Source organism: Sebastes fasciatus, chromosome 12, assembly GCF_043250625.1.
Source record: "Sebastes fasciatus isolate fSebFas1 chromosome 12, fSebFas1.pri, whole genome shotgun sequence".
NCBI classification, from domain to species: domain Eukaryota; kingdom Metazoa; phylum Chordata; class Actinopteri; order Perciformes; family Sebastidae; genus Sebastes; species Sebastes fasciatus.
This window is the reverse complement of record NC_133806.1, coordinates 16,265,735-16,283,363: the sequence shown is the minus strand read 5'-3', so window position 1 is coordinate 16,283,363 and position 17,629 is coordinate 16,265,735. Positions and strand designations below refer to the sequence as shown.

Below are 17,629 nucleotides of genomic sequence, written 5' to 3'. Positions count from 1 at the left end.
AGGTTTGGTTGCTATGGCAACAGTGTTGTGCATAGGGCAGGAATGATGGCGGCAAAGAGCTGCTGTTTTTAAAAAAAATGAGGTAACGTGTTTGAGGTTTAAACGCCCACATTTGCAGACAGGACCAGTGTGCCAGTTATGTTTATTTTTATTTATATATTCCTACTATTGACTGATTTTTTCCTCTGAACATGAACGGTGTTTTCTTTTTAGGTATCACGATGCCCAGGATGTGACCAGTAACTTCCTGGGAGCCATGTGGCTTATCTCCATCACTTTCTTGTCCATCGGCTATGGAGACATGGTTCCTCATACCTACTGTGGAAAAGGAGTCTGTCTGCTCACGGGAATCATGGTCAGTACATTTCCTCCCTCTCCCCCGTCTCTCTCTCTCTCTCTCTCTCTCTCTCTCTGTCCCTCCCCTCGGCGCTGTCCTCGCCTCGTTCAAAGGTCAGCAGATTAGAGAGCATGCTGTCATTTCCGAGAGAAATTCTGCCATTTGTGTAATTTAGTCAATCCTCCTTGAATTAGCCAGCATCTGTGCTTCTGTGTGTTTTTGGTGTGTAGGCGTGCAAACAAGAGCACATTAGGGGTTAGTGTGTGTGTGTGTGTGTGTGTGTGTGTGTGTGTGTGTGTGTGTGTGTGTGTGTGTGTGTGTGTGTGTGTGTGTGTGTGTGTTACTCCCCTGTCTGTCCTCATTGCATAATGAAGGTCCCACCTTTCATTGTGCCATGTCCTCCCACTCTCTCTCTCTCTCTATGTACCACTATCTACTTCTCTCTCGTTCAGTCTCTCCGTCTATTTATCCCTCTATCTCTCTCTTCTCCTCTCTGTCCGTCTCTCCTTCCCTGAGGCCATGTGTTTATTTCTATCTGCCGTCCATCTGTTAGTATCAGTGTTTCAGCTGCCGACAGCTCCTCTTCTTGCATCACTTCACAGGTGTTCTTCCCTCCTCCAACTATTAATTTCTTTGTCTTTCTCTCTGTCTCATTCCCTGTCTCTGTTTCGTTTCACTGGCCTTTTCTTCTTCATTTCTAGCGTCCGTTTGTTTAAGGGAATAAGTGGAAATTGGTCCACTTGGTCAACTCATTTAGTACTTTGAACACTACTCTGCTTCTCCATGCTATCACCTTAGCATACACTGTTCTGAATAATTGAAGGGAATTTGTGTCATTTCAAATAGAAGAAAATTAGATGTTTTTAATAGCTCTACAGCTAAATGTCAGGTAAATTCAAATTAAATGTGCTAATAAGATTGGTGGATTTGCTGATTCTTTATAAGGTCAGGAAAGAATATCCGAATATGATGATAATATGTTCCCTGAGAGTATTTCTCTCATAAGCCACAGTGTGCCACATGTTTTATGTTGCCAAAGAGGAGAGTACAGGGAGTAATAGAAGACTGTGAATAGCTAAATGAGAGGAAAGTCACTGCACAGTGGGTGCTCACCTGAGTTGGCGATAATGCAGTTTTTTAACCAAATTATGTAATAATATTACTTTTCTGAATAACAGACTCGTGCAATTTGTTAAGTACAACATTATCAACGTGTTTCTCAAAATGGCATTCCTACAAAAAAGATGAGGAAGCCTGGATGAGAAATTTGAAATGTCATTTTCATTAACCAGATAATGCCATGGATGCCACTTTTGTCCTTTTAATGTTTTTAAAAACTGAGGGAACCATTGCGCATAAGCTTTAATAATGCCAGTAGCGTAGTTGAGCTTGTTAAAATGAATGAAAAATAAAGGCAATGTGCTCATACAGAAGAAGAACACTACTTAACATTTTAAAAAAGCAGCCCTAAACAGTCCTCAGATCAGTCAAGTTACATGGTTAGATGTGATAATGTGGCCACTGGCTTCTGAATATTTTTGCTCTTTGAAAATAAGGCAATAAGCTGCTAAAATAGCATTTTATTACCAATGCCATCGCTGCATCAGGCTTCTGTATTCCTTGTCCACAGTCCTTATGCACTTGTGCTGAGTGGATTAAAGTGCGCCTGAAGTCAAGCAGCAACCGCCATCGCTGAGCGTTGACGCCAGTGTACAAGTGCCTTAAGATGCAGTTTAATGACCGCTGGATGATGGTGAGGAGAAAATCATAAAGCCCTCAACATAACTCTCAAAATCAAAAGTCCATCAATATTTTCCATAACAAGCAAGTTACTTCACTTTCCCCTCTGAGACCCGCAGGATCGCCGGCAATCCTGGCCGACATTAATGTCTTTAAGAGGCTGTAGCGGGCTCAGTCTTAAAGCTAGAGGGAAGATACTGGTATCACGTGAAACTAGAAAACCTAAGAAATCTGTTGGTACCAACATGTCATGCTAGCTTGTCGGGAAGGAGACTCTCCTGTTAGTCCCCATAGTGGCCATTTCATTGTAGTGAGACCATTTCTTTTACCTCACTGTATAAAATGACCTGTGGTGACCTCTAGGATAATCACAGCCTCATGAAACTTCACAGCCACAAACTAGAGACCTAGAGCATTCAGAGGATGGATGGCGTTCCTAGGCAGATTGACAATAAGGGGGTTTATGAGCAGTTTCCAGAACAGAAGTGCTCGCCATCCAATCGCTGAAAAATGCAGAAATCTCCAAAATGTCAAAGGTTTTTGATACCAAATCACAGCTTGGCTTTTTCTATGATGTTCTTCAAGGTCTTGGTGTCTTAATGTGGTATTTTGGAGGGATTATTGATTATTTTTATCAATTCTCAAGTGGTAAAAAATGGTTAAATTTAGCACCAAATCTGTGTAACAAATGGTATCAACCCCAAAATTGCTTCAACAACTCATGAGACATAATAGAGCATGAGAATGACCATCACATACTTGTATCATATGGTTCTAAGTCCTTAAACACTTTCACAATTCATTTTAATTAATTAGTTCATGTTTATTTCTGATTTATGACTAGAACAACTTGACAGACATTGCTGAGCTGCATCTCAAAGTAATCTTCAGATTCTCAGCTTTCAGATGATGTACACCACTTCTGTTGACCTGCCATCTCCCCCTAAAGACCCCCTGTACCCCCCTAAAAAAAGACAAAAACTGATCTATGTGGGTCTCTTGTGATTACTAGTGTCATTATCGAAATTATTGCACTATTAGCAGCTAGTCTACTAGGGTCACGTAGATGATTTTGGTGTCTATATTTCTCACTCGCTACTTACATCCCCCCAAAAAAACTCAGTGTCCGTCCAGCCTCTCTGTATTTACCAGCTCACCTACTTTCTTTGTAGTCCCTTTTAAATGTGTGAATAAATACACTCATGCACAAAGACACATAACACAAAGACCACAATTTGCTGGGTGAATCATCCAACCTGTGTTTTGGAGTACAACTCTTATTGTAACGTTAACACACACACACTCACAGAGACACAAAGCAGGGGGCTGTTACTGACTGCATCCTCCACACAACACTGACATACACTCTTTAGTGTGACTCCCACACACACACTCTCCTCTCCTGTCACACAAACGCACTCTCCCTGCTCCCTTCAGAGTGGTTTGTATCCGTTGATCATCATCAGAGGAGGAGTGAGGATGCAGGTAGAGGGTGAGGCTCGTATGGGTGAGGGAGGGAGACGAGGCACAGCAGGTCATGGGAAAGCAAAGTGAAGGGAGAAGAAGCTCTTTAGAAAGGGGGTTATAGGGTGAGGGCGGGGAACTGGATATGCTTTTTTTTCTTGCTTGAGAATTATTGTAATGAGTGTCTATAGGAGAAATTCTCACCGTCGTTACTATGACAACAGATGAAGGCCAACTGTGTTGGAATATACCACTGCCCCGAGGCTACCTGGGGGGGTGCCAGGTGTTCGTGTGTGTTCTTGCGTCGTTGTGAGTGGGTGGATGGTGGTAGACTGCCACAACATGTTGTTGTTCTTATATACGGCAAAAAAGGTGTGTTGTCTAAATTAGAACTCATATCAGATCATGCGCGTCATGTATGCCTACATACGTGTATTTTTCATATATATTCAGAAATCTGAATATTATATAAAGTTTCATTTTGTTGACATATTATAGTCAAAGATTTTTACCGAGGGAATTTGGGATATCTCTTTTTATCACTCCATGAATCAGAAAATACTGTCAACAGTCAAGTCTATTTTTGCCATATTTTTAGGAATAAAATGTTATCTGAATCAGGCTATGAATGATATATGAACAAACCCCTCTGTAGAAAACCTTCAGAATATAGATAGGAATGAAAGTTCGGTGTAAGTGCTATTGAAGTGGAGATTTTCGGCGCATAGCATGAGAAGAAAACCGTTTTAAAAAAGTGGCCTGAGTAAAATTCCATACATTTTGCAAGACGCAGGTGAATAAGGTTACTATTTGAACTAATAGAGATATTTCAGATGTTTTCTCTCCACTAGTCTGAAAGAAGACGTGTTATGGAGGCAAAATCTCAAAATGATCAGTGCATGAAAAAAAATGTTTTTGCCTGGGGTCCCCTTCATGTAGTTTAGTTTTATTTATAAAGTTATAAATGTTAACAAATACTGTGTATTAATAAACACTTAAAATTGTCTTATATCTGCTCACAACTACGTTATGTAAGGGATAATGTACAGCGAGCTGGTCATCGTTGAGAATAAACCCAGACATGGTCTTGCATCGCACTTAAGGTGTTTATTTCACAACAATGACCCGCTAGCTGTACATTATCCCGCTTATTACACATCTACTTACTTAAGAAATCAATAATTTGACACAATAACGGTCCGCCAGAGTCCAAGATCAGAACTGCGCCCATAGCAACGGTCTTTTAAACATAGTAACGGTCTGTTATAGAGAAATAACAGACTGTAGAACACCGTGATTGACCCATCAGAACTGAGTAAGTACACACTTTATAAGCCATTCATCAGCTATTTATACACTGCTTATAAATGCCAAATAGGTTCAGGGGTTAAAGTGAAGTGATACCGTATGAATGTGTGTTTGTGTTTGTCGGCCTCTTGATATACCGTAGTTCTGCGAGTGCAATGAGGTTAAAGAGATGCAGAATAGCTGCCATTTCAAACCTATTTTGTCCTTTTGTCTGCCTCTGAGTGCTTGTATTGTGCACTCTAATTGAGTAAATTAAATGTCACTTTTTTTGTTGAACATCTTTCGTGTTTTCCATTGCATGAAGCTTAAAGAGATGCAGTTTTTACCTGCGAGTGTGTGGATGTTACACAGAAGGACAGATGGGTGATTCCCCCTTTTTCTGACAGCTCCGTACTGTAGATGATGGCTGCATTGTAGTGGAGAGAGTGAGGGGAAACACCCGGGCGTATGAAACAAATCACAGCAGTGCAGCCATCATCAGCCGTGTCACTCGGAGGAGATTGCACGGGGAACCCTGCTGAAATCAAATGGATGCAGGCGAATACACAAACAAACTCTCATACACACACACACACTCACTAACACATGCATGCACATACACACACATCGCCTGCCATGACAAACCAATCAGCACCCCACTGTTTCTGACCGAGGAGGACAATTTTGCACACACACAGTTGGATACGTGCACGCCGCGCTGCACTTGTACATACTGTACTGTAGCAATTTCGTTGAGGGCTCTTTGTTCCCTAAAGCACAGACATGTATGAACGCTCTGAGGGTTTTCCATCGGCCCTCATCATGTTTTATTCAGTTTTTGAATAAACACAAATAGAGTGGATGAGTGTATAGACGTGGGCACTAATGCCTGTTTGTGCGTTACATTTTAGTGAACCCAGCCAAAGTTATTTTTGGCAAACCTGTCTTATCGTTCAAGAGTGTGCACGATGAAGTCTTGGCTATTTCCTACACGCTTCAAAACGCTGCATGCTCCCTTGCACTCAAACTCACTATGTTTCTCTCCCTATATCCCTTCTATTCTCTCTCTCTACCCCTTCATTTTCATTAAACACTCTTAATCTTAATTCAGTACTTATCAGGAGAAGATGTGTGACCTCATTAACATTGCCTTCTTCTCCGTCTTTCTCTCCTCCTATTCTGTGTGCACACCCTCGCCTCCTGAATTCAACCCTCCATGTTTCCTTCCTTCCCCATTTATATTTACTCATAGCACTTCACTCTTTATCTTTTCTCACCTCTCGGTGCCTGCCCCTTCAGAGGAACCTGTGAGCACTCAACAGCCCCATTGAAAACAGTGTCTGATCTGAAAGTTAATTAAGTCTGTCTTTCTCCCTGTGTTCCTGCTCCTCTTCTCCTCTCAAGCATGCCTTTCTGGTTGAGAGACAGCTGTCACTCTCTCCCAGATGAATTTGCAAAAAAATATCCCATGTGGGTCGAGCTGGAATACAGACAAACCGGTCCGTGTTTCATACTTTTACACTTCCTGCAGGCCTCGAAGCCTCCCGTGACAGGAGAAGACTGACACCGTGTAATTCAGATTGGCAGCATCCAATTAAATGAAATTAGGTGGTGTCAATCTTTGATGTGTTTTTTCCATCTAAAAGGGGGATATTTTTCAGCCCCATATAGAGGCGATATAGAGGGGATCTCACACCAGATGGATTGGATGTGAAAATAGACTTGGCTCGCCGCTCCACATGAGGAAATGTGGATCTGGAACAGAGCTATCCCTCTTAATCCCCTCCTCTCTCCCATTCACTTCTCCTTCTGTCGTGCGGCTCCCTTCCTCATATTTGTCCTCGTTCCCTTCAATCATCTGGGCTAATTCCCCGGCCAAAAAGCCACCGATTTACCAATTCCTCCTCTTAACTGACTGACTCAGTGCTCTGTTTTCTCCTCCCTCCTTCCCTCCCTCATCTCTCTCAGGGCGCCGGCTGTACGGCTCTGGTGGTTGCCGTGGTAGCCAGGAAGCTGGAGCTGACCAAGGCAGAGAAACACGTACACAACTTCATGATGGACACGCAACTCACCAAGAGGGTGAGTAGGCTTGTGTGGTGTGAATGAGAGAATAAAGAGAGACTGTAAAAGAAAGCACACGTTTTTTTTCTGCATGCACCATGAGTGGGACTCCCAGCAGAACTGTATTCATAAAAGTACAGTTTTTATGTGTAATCATCTTTGGGTGAATACTATATTTTCCGATTTCTTCAGGGATTGAAGACAAGGTGGTTGAAACTAGCCCGGCGAAACGGCTTGTCCTTTCACTGCCCCTCCTTCACCCTCCCCGACTACTACATCACACTATCACCCTGTATTGTTGTGACAGAGTGCCATGTTATTTGAGTGAGTGAAGGCAATAAAAGGTCATCTCTTTCTCGCTCTCTCCGTTCTGCTCCCTCACTTACCATCTCCGATCTTTTTCCTCCCACATGGCCGTCCCTCCACCCTACCACCTCCCCTCTCCTCTGACATTTGTCCCTCAAACAGTAAATCCCCTTCTCTCTCTCTCTCTCTCTCTCTCTCTGTCACCTTCTCTCGTCTCCTCTCTCCTTTGCCCTCTCCTTCCCTTCGTCCTTGCCCCCTCCCTGCCTCCCTCCCTCCATCCCTCCGTCCCCTCCCTCCCTCCTCCGGTCCTTTTCAATTTTTCATACAGTTGAAAGTTCCAAGTTTTATAAATAGCTCCCATATCAAATATGTAGGGTACATTATGGCAGCGGGGTATCTGGGTGACTGAACGTGGTCGGGTTATCAATAATTTCAGTGTGGATTAAATATCGACAGAGAAGCTGAATGGACTCTCTGTCGGAGTCGGGCTCTGCACCTCGTCTTCCTGTGGGCTCTGGCCGGGTCAACCAGAGGGTGTTTTAACAAGACGTTTAACACCTTGAACTGTTTGTGTGTGAGTGAGTTTTTGCATGTACTCACAATCTGGAGTTCAGCTGACCATCTAAAAGCAGCTGTTCCCAACTTTTTACCCCCATTTGAATTAGGGGTGTAAGAAAATATCGGAAAAAAATTGAATATCGCAATATTCTGTTTTGTGATACTGTATCGATTCTACAAAAACACTATCGATTTTTAATTAATAGTTTACATGCAAATATTAACTAAATCAGTACTTTATTTCATTTGCAAAGACATGCGTCCTCTCAGTGTATTTGCCCTCTCAAAGTAGTGCTATGATGTTGGATGTTAAAGGGACTGTGATAAGTGAAAATGCAGATCTCACTGTTCTGATTGCATAAAAAAAGTTATTTTTTATTTATTTATACATGGTGGTATGTTCTTTATACTATGACAGTTTTCCTCAAATTAGATTAAAGAAAATCACAATATTGCTTTACTTAGAGTATCGCAATAAATCGCAATATATTAGTTATTCAACAGCATTAAAAGTGGATATTGTTACAATAATTTTTATGCAAGTACATACTTTGCTTGAGTATTTCCATTTCATGCTACTTTATACTTCTACTCCACTACATCTCAGAGGGAAATATGGTACTTTTTACTCCGCTATATTTATTTGATAACTTTAGTTGCTAGTTAATTTGAAGATTCTTATTATTATTAATACAAAATAATAAATTATGATATATTATTATAGGTTAAGCTACCCAGCAGTATATAAATCTAAGTAATTAAAATGATGAACACATAAATGCATCAATAATTATAAACCAATGATATAATATACATATATTATTCTGCACAATGAGTACTTTCACTTTTGGTATTTTAAGTATATTTTGATGCTGATACTTTTGTACTTTTACATAAGTAACATTTTGAATTGTAACAGAGTATTTTTACAATGTAACAAGTGGTTACAGATAATGGATGAATGGATGTTAACATAGTTATTCTGAGCATATTAGCATGCTCACGTAAGCATTCATCTCAAACCCCAGCCTCAATGAGCCACTCGCATGGCTGTAGACCAGAGATGGGGACTTGGACTTGGCACTTGGACTCAAGTCGCACTTAAGCTGCACACACAGTGACTTGAGACTTGGACTTTAAAAAAATTACTTGTGAGCATCTGAGGGTTTGAGATTCTAGACGGATGTGTTAAATTACAATAAATTATAAGCTGTCATTAGTTGGAGACCTAGTGTAATTATACAGTACGGTTATAGGCTACTTTAACTGTTATTGAAAAATAGGTTATGGGTATTATTGCATGCCTAATAACTGTTAGCAATACTTTCCTGTTACCCTGAGTAACGTTAGTCTATATTAATTTTTAGGGGCAAAATATAGTTATTTACTTTAAAGGAAAGTTTTCATTGTGTGTTTTTTCATATTGCATTACAATACGCTGTTTAAAGTGATCATATACCAAACAGCTATTCAAGGCTGGTACTGTATGCTAATAGATGATGATACAGTAAATGATTTCCTTAGATATAGCTGTCCTAAGCAGACTGGATGACATGCAGCAGATGATACAACGCTCATTACAACCATCAAAGACTTGAAACTTGACTTAGACATGCAAAATGACTTGTGAGCATCTCTGCTGTAGACTGTTGTTTCATTAAGTTTGGTCATGCTACTCATACAAATCGAAACTCTGTACTAATTGGAGTGGGAGAAGCTGTACGGGTAATTCATTTATGCCTTACCTTTACCTACCTATTACCTTACTTTCAACTTCCTTACTTTTTCAACTAGCAGCTCACAGTTGTCAGGTGTTACAGTACAACCGACTCAGGTTGTTTGGAACTGTGTTATCGTAGCTGGTTATTATGACTGAAAATATATGAAAAATCAGCCTCACATTAATTTGTAATTTGTTTATTTTGCTGCTAAACACATATGTGGATATATTTTAAATCAAATCATAATTACTTTTTCAAATTAGTTCAGCTACTCTGTAATCTTTCCACGTGGCCCTCGGCAACTGTAGTCTTACGCTCCTTCAATTTTTAAATGGAAAATAATGTTTTTTGTAACTTTTGTAATTGCTATGATGTTCATTGCATAAATACAGCTCAAACAGCCCCCTAGATAAAGGAGAAGATCAGACCATGAATTTTAATGTGAACGTCCTCCTCAATCAAGTGAACCACTACCTTAACAAAGCCAGTCATCTAGTAAGGGAGGCACCATACAGCACAGTTTCATTCAACACAATGTAGCGTGCTGCTTGGTGACATTTCCTTCAAAGGGTCTTGGGTTTATGCAGTGGTAATTGTCTCCTGCCCTCTATTACTGAGAGAGCAATGATTGAAGCTGTTGTATGCACATTGATTTACATGGCTGGGGCCATTCTCTGCCATATCATCGTAACAGGAGAATAAAATCACTCAAGGCTTTTTGATGAATAATGCAACGACAGACTTTACATCCTGCCGTCATCGTATGTGTGCGCACACACACAAATAGACACAAAAGCACACCCACCGGCTTTCTACATCCGTGAAATGGCGTTTCCTTCCCTTTGAAGGATTACCAAGAATGTCAATTAAATGCCAATCAGTGACGCTCTTAGCCAGTAAAGCCGGTTGTCGGTAATGTTTGATGTCCTTATCTTTACGGTGTGTCGCGTAAGAAAAAGCATTGGGTGCGGCTGTACAGAGAGTCCTAAACCATCAAGCAAACTAACTACCTTAGACATCTGTGCACCACACGGATCATTTGAGTTCAAATGTGTGTGGTGTTTTTGACACTCTCTGACACATACTTCAAAATATTTTCACTTTCCGTCATTTGTGTGTTCTCTGCTTTCATCCTCAGAGCAGACTTTTAGACTCACCTGACAAGGCTGAAATCTTGTGTGGTGCAGATTGGTTGCAGAGGACCTAATAACATCATCAAGGAGAATGATGTGCTTTAAAAACATCATTCAAAGTTCAATGCACAGGGTTCAACCTCGGAGACCCAAAATAGACCCGTTTTTGTCTTTTTAAGGGGGGTACATGGGGTATTTAGGGGGAGATGGCAGGTCAGCAGTAGATGACACATAGAAGAAGTGGTGTACATAATCTGGAAGCTGGGAACCTGAAGCTTAATTTGAGATGCAGCTCAGCACTGTTTGTCTAATTGTTCTAGTCATAAATCCGTAATAAACATGAATTTAATAAGTAATTCATTCATTCAAAGAAATTGTGAAAGTGTATAAGGGCTTGGAAGATTAGGATAGAAGTATATGATGGCCATTCCTATGCTCTATTATGTTTCATAAGTTGTTGCAGCAATTTTTGGGTTGATGCCATTTATTACACAGATTTGGTGCTAAATTAAACCATTTTTTAACAATTAAGAATTGATCAAAATTATCAATAATCCCTCCAAAATACCACATTAAGACACCAAGACCTTGAGGAACACCACAGAAAAATCCATGCTGCAATTTGGTATCAAAAACTTTTGACATTTTGACATTCAGGGATTGGGTGGCGAGCACTTCGGTTCTGGAAACTGCTAAAAAAAAAGCCTTATTGTAAATATGCCAAGGAAAAGCCATACATCGGCAAGTCTCAGAGGGTTAATTTCCATGCAGTGTTCACTGAAGTGTCCCTCTCACTTTGATAGGATTAACACAGATGTTAATTACGTAACCGTTAATACAGCCCCTAAGTCGACCATGTGTGTGAGGTTGTAAGCGCTCATGTTTGATGTCAGGACTTGTGGTCTTGATGCAGAGTGTTAGAGGTGTGTATTTTTCCTTACCTTACTAAAATAGAGTCTTTGGGCACTAATGGGTTAAAAGGCTGGCACTTTGGTTACAGCAGTGTCCTGTGGCTCCATACTGAAGTATTGGTTCATTCAGAGCGCAGCTGAAAGTCCATCTGGTCAGAACATCACCCTGAACATTTGCAGAGCGCTCTCGACATTGAAAAAGCAGGACACACTTACTGTTAGAGTGGGATGGTGTGTCCTTCCTTTTGATGGCACTACCAAGTCAATTAAATGCCATTCACTGACGCAATAAGCCAATTGACCGTGTGAATATGGCCGTCTCTGTGGTCAGCCCTCGCATTTCAAGGTTTTTAAGTCGTGTCCCAAAGTTGAAAATGTCACATCTTCCTATAAATTGGCACTCCAAAATATGTATTCTGATTCCGCTCTGGCCGATTGGTTAAATCAGAGCACTTTTCGAGAAGTCCCTGTGGCATATTCAGAGCTTTGCCCTCTCTGAATATTCAGAGTGCACTCTGGGCTCCGGCCAAGGAAGGAGGTGCTGCAATGCCTTCCAATGTTTACACTATTAGCCAAATGGGAGCAATCTAACCCCAGAAGATTTCTACCAAGCTAGCTTTCACTCCACGCAGTAAAAATAACTCCTTTTTCCGACAGCCTTTTAAGATAGATCATTGCTAGTGTGGACGTATTTTGACAGCGACAAAGACTAATTTGACACTCATAGCTCTGATGGGTTTTTTTTACCAATTGAACTCTTCCTTTTAATGGAGCCCTGTTTAAGATCTGAGCTCATTCAGGAGACACACCATAAAATACATAGACGAATAAAACCAGAGGAAATCGATTATTATTTTAATTTCATGATTTTATTGATTTGTTTGTCTTGTGTTTGTGTGCATACATGGATCTGTGGCCATGTGTGTGTGTGTATGTGTGAGCCTGGTCTCTTCCCTGTGTCCTCATGCCCGTGAGGGGAAGGTCAGAGCAGGTGAGGCCACATGTCACCGTGGCACATTGATGAAGTGAGAGGTTGTTGCCAAGGTAATTGGTCTGTTTGTTTGTGTTTTCTGCTCCATTGTATCTCTAACACCACAGCACCTAATTAGGCTACTAATTGCATACATAGGTCATCATCAAGGCTCTCCGGGGTGGGAAGGGTCAGGCGCCTCGGCTTTTCCTCTGATCTTAGAAAACTGTCTCCATCACTACGGAAACTGAAGGGAAAAGAATCCAGGATTTCCGCTTTCAGTATAAGCAACAAATGAAGTTACTATGCGGTCGTGTCTGTAATGACAATTCTAAAATATTTCTATCTGCACTGATTGATTTACACTCCGCAATATGTCATCAACCACCCGACATGCTGAGATGTGGGAACCCCTTGTCTTAACAGATTTCTCGTGTACCTGCCATAAGGTGTGCCGTGTAGGGGAGCTATGACAACAGATCTTTGACCCAAACCAGCCATATGGCCCCAACATGGCTGCCCAAGCACAGGCCATATGGTCCGGGAATAGCTGCTGCTGTTGTCGTTTGGTTTCTTGTGGAGTATTCTTAGCGGTTCATGTTGAGCCTTTTATTTTTGTAAATGAATTTGCCTCAGTTTCTACTTTTAACTCCCAGAAGGAGAGAGAGAGAGATGGTGGTGGGGAGAATGAACTGTAAAACACAAACAGTGTGATGTTATCAGTGCCTGTCATCTGCATGCGGAGCAGTCCTCGGGATTTAAATTAAGGGTGAAGCTTTAGCATCGTCTAATTAAATGGCCTGAAGCGGTGCAACAGCTCGCACTGCTGGACAGATGTTGAAAGTTTGTGTGAAAAACTTCCGCAGCGAGCCGGGCCGGACAGACACTAGATGCCATCATTCATCATTTTTCACTCCCCCTGCAGTGATTAATCAACTGATAAATAGGATTTGACATATCAATTTAGCAACTTGGCCTGTAGATATGAAGGGTATTAAATGTGCACTTCACTAACCTGGCCCATGATTAAAACTAGAGATAAAACATAATCCAGGCAAATTAACTTTTAACTGACTATCACTGACGTTTGGGTGCAAATATCCTCTCAGGCAGTGAAAGCAGTTGTGATTTTAAATGTTATGTTAAAGAAATCTATTGACAGAAATGGAATATGATGTTATTAAGTATGTTTTATTTAGTGTATAATCACCGGATAAAAAGAGTCGTTGTGTTTTCGTTACCTTAGAAGGAGACGCTTATATCTACATACGGTAGTGTCTAGAAGGTAACCTGCAAACTGCAAAATTTGATCTGAGATCTGCAAAAACTTTTGCGAGACTTGCTACTTGACGACTTATCCTAACCCTAACTGTTCGAGATCAATGCCTAACCTTAACTATGCAAGATCAAACTCTAACCTTAACTATTCAAGATCAATGCCTACCCTTAACTATTCGAGGTCAATGCTGAACCTTAACAATCTTGCGACAGTTTCCCCAACTTGCAGGTTCCCTTCTAGACACTACCTCTTCACGGAGCCGGCCGCTCTGTTTCTAAAGTAGCTCAAACGGACAAACCAAACACTGTGTTAACTTTTCCTGCTCGGGTCGGAATCAATCACGCTACTCGCTCCGGAGTTAACCCCCGTCACTCCACTCAACCGCCGTGAAATAAGACACATGAAACCTCTGTTGGTCTCGAGGAGCTGCAGCATTTATTTCTGAACAAACCGCACTTGTTCGCCCACACACATTCGCTGCCGCTCTCTCTCTTGCTTCACCTCTCACTTCCCACATACACACACACTCTTCGCACTGGCTCTGCTCCAAACGACCAACGCTTCTCCTACAACAAGTGACTCTTCACAAGGCCATTCGTGTTTTCACGTCGGGCACCGTAGTAGGCTTTCCCTGATAGTCGGTGTTACTGGTGTTACATGGTGTTACATGGTGTTCGGGCACACACCAATTGCATAACTTGCCCACCGTGATTTTGCTTTTTTTTATAGAAATCAAACCCATTTAGTTCATTTTCGCGTATCAGCGCCGTGTTATCAATACATAGTCGGACGACACTACGAGCTGAAAGTGAAAGTGTCTGCTCCGTACAGAGTCTCAGCTCAGAGTAGCAGGAGTTCGATTTCACACACGGGACGAGAGAAAGTTGACAGACAAAACCATGGCAGAGGATTTGCTTGAAAAGCAAAAGTGCCTATTTGGGAATATTTTGGATTTAAACCCAATGCTATAAGAGAACCATAACATAAATGAGGCAATCACCGCGCAGAGGACGGCGAAGCAGCGGACCTATAGTGAAAGCTCGACCGGAGACGCTTGACACACAGCCAGCCAAGGGTAAAGACCAAAGTAATCGCACTACAGATATTGAGCGTCATCTTTTCTTCTAACATGTCGGTGTTGTCACAAGTTTATTAACCGATGGAAAAATGTCCTCAATGTCACATCCTTACACCGTAGTTGTCCTACACACTTAGTACATGAGAAAGGTTGCAATCTGCAACCTCACCACTAGGTGCCGCCACATGTTACACACTGTACCTTTAAAACACAAAAAATGCAACACTACCATACAATGGCGTTGATGTAAAGCGCAGCATGTCTTCATTTTGATGATGCCTCTTTAGGATCTTTGCAGCTCTGTCAGTGCCTGTCCTTGCCACAAGGATGGGAGTTCTGTAATCCGATTGATATACACTGGGAGATGAGGCTCAGAGGGAGAAACATGGGAGAGCAGGCTTTACTTCATACTCCAGCCCTAGCTTTACATCCAAATCACATTGGTCATGACGTGAATGTATTATATAATCTTTTATATATATATATATATATATATATATTGGTGGGTTTATTAACATGAGATTTACATTTGATTATCTTATCAGTAAACAAGCTGTATAAATAAGGTAAGAATAAGTTTGTAATGCTAACTGTCATTAAGAGTGATGGTAACATGACAAGTTAGCTGTGTGACTCAATCTCCTGGATGGGTTTCATATATTATCTATAGTATTTTGGAATAGCTCTTTTTGGTTTGACTTCCTCCGTGTCATTGAAAGCACATCTGCAAGGCCCAGAGCCTCCCACTCTCTTCATCCGTGGCCAACAGAGTGTGTTTGTCTGCATGTGTTTATGTGTGGGCGTGCGTGTGTGTGTGAACAGTCCTTGACTGCGGTGGATAGGTGCTGATTAGCCAAGCTGCCGGGGTCTTTTGTGCTCCTCAGACGGGGGTATAATTGTTCTTTGTTCAGTGCTCAGCATCTCTTTGAAGTCTCTCATTCAATTTATGTCCTTACAGATTCTCTCTCCCTTCTCCCTTCTCCCTTCTCTACAGTATCCACCCGCGCTTTTTTTTTTTTTAGCCGGGTGTCAGACCCCTGTGTTGTAATTACATAGCAACCTATAGAGATGTGCAATACAGGAGACATAGTAGAGCAGATATGGTTATGAATTAATGAAGCCTGACCCTTGTCCACAGAAATCAACCTGAAGCCTTGAATGAGTCTTTTATTAAATCACAGGAATCTCACATACACACGGTATGAGTTAAGAAACAACTGAAGCTCATGTCTGACCGGTAAACTGGAGAAAACTATCCTGCTATTAGCTCTGATGGCCATTAGGCTTTCCATGAGTGAGCATCATTAGAAAGGCTATTTCTCTAATATGTCTCTCCTGCAGGGATGAGGATTGTCTTTGACAGCTAGTTTAAGAGCCATGCCACCATTGTTTCTTTCAGTTGCTGTCATAATTAAATGGAAGATCACTGGTTCTAATGAACTGCGGTGGTACTGTTGTGAATTACTCCCAACCAGCCAAGATAATGTGGCCCATTTGAGTTAGTCTAAGATATAATGTGGCATATAGACAGGCCGAGAGAGGAGAGAAGTGTGTGTGTGTGAGAGACTCCTGTTGGTTCTCATTGCTAAATCTCCCCAAGGAGAGAGCTGTTTATGCGCGCATGAAAAGCATTGGCAAGCCAGCCGGTGTGTGTAGAGAGAGAGACGGAGAGAATGAGGGCAGCCTCGAAGAAGAAAAAGATGGTTTAATTTTTTTTTCTTTGTTAGGGAGACAATGGAGAACGGACTGAAAAGAGAGAGAGCGGCCGGGCAAACCTGTTTGAAAGAGAACATGGTCGGGGCCCCAGAAAAGGGCTGGGCCCCAGAGAACAAAATAACATAGTGTATGTGCATCGGGACAGTAAAGTCTATCTTATCTTATCTTATCTTATCTTATCTTATCTTATCTTATCTTATCGTATCGTATCGTATCGTATCGTATCGTATCGTATCGTATCGTATCGTATCGTATCGTATCGTATCGTATCGTATCGTATCGTATCGTATCGTATCGTACTGTAGGACCCCAGAGAACAGGGATTGGGGCCCCACAACATGGTCAGGCTCCAGAACAGGGCTGGGCCCCAGAGAACAGGGTTGGGCCCCAGAAAACATGGCTGGGTTCCCTTGAATGGGATCAGGCCCCAGAACATGGCTGGGGGCCCCAGTTGTTGTTGTTGTTTATCTTTCAAACAGGCTTTCCCAGCCCTGTTCTCTGTTCTCACACCTGTTGCCGGCTTCAGTTGCCAAGGGCAACCTGTTGCTAACAATGTGTGTGCATGTGTTTGTCTATTGTCTGCGAGCAGATAAAGAACGCAGCGGCTAACGTGCTGAGGGAAACCTGGCTCATCTACAAACACACCAAGATGGCGAAGAAGATCGACCACTGCAGAGTCCGCAAACACCAGCGGAAGTTCCTCCAGGCTATACATCAGTGAGACCACGCCTTACCTCCACCCACACACATACACACACATGCACACAAGCCAACAGCAGTGCTGCTGAGCGGCTGAAGCCTTTTCAAATCAGCTGTACTTTCTATCCACCCACAAGTTGAATCAACGCTGATAATCAGATAAAGTGCATGAATCTACACACACACACACAATGAATCATCATCTACTGAAGGGCAGGTTCACTCCAGGCAAATACAGCTGTGGGACTGGATAATCAGTTCATTGTATACTATAGTATTCAAGATCATATCATTTTCTCTACTTAGGAGTGTTGTTGAAGATGCAAATACGTGCATGCATTGTAATTCACTCCTTGGTTATGTTATAAT

At 41.8% G+C, this 17,629-nt stretch overlaps 1 protein-coding gene across 3 annotated transcripts in view; it reads left to right on the top strand.

Annotated features, from left to right (window-relative positions):
- The window catches only part of kcnn3 (potassium intermediate/small conductance calcium-activated channel, subfamily N, member 3), a 59,867-nt gene that overhangs the window by 37,090 nt on the left and 5,148 nt on the right, over nt 1-17,629 (top strand). For all 3 annotated transcript variants that reach the window (XM_074653573.1, XM_074653572.1, XM_074653574.1), the window contains 3 exons: nt 214-355; nt 6,797-6,907; nt 17,151-17,278. In XM_074653573.1, coding sequence (XP_074509674.1) covers nt 214-355; nt 6,797-6,907; nt 17,151-17,278 — 381 coding nt within the window. The remainder of the gene's footprint in view (nt 1-213; nt 356-6,796; nt 6,908-17,150; nt 17,279-17,629) is intronic.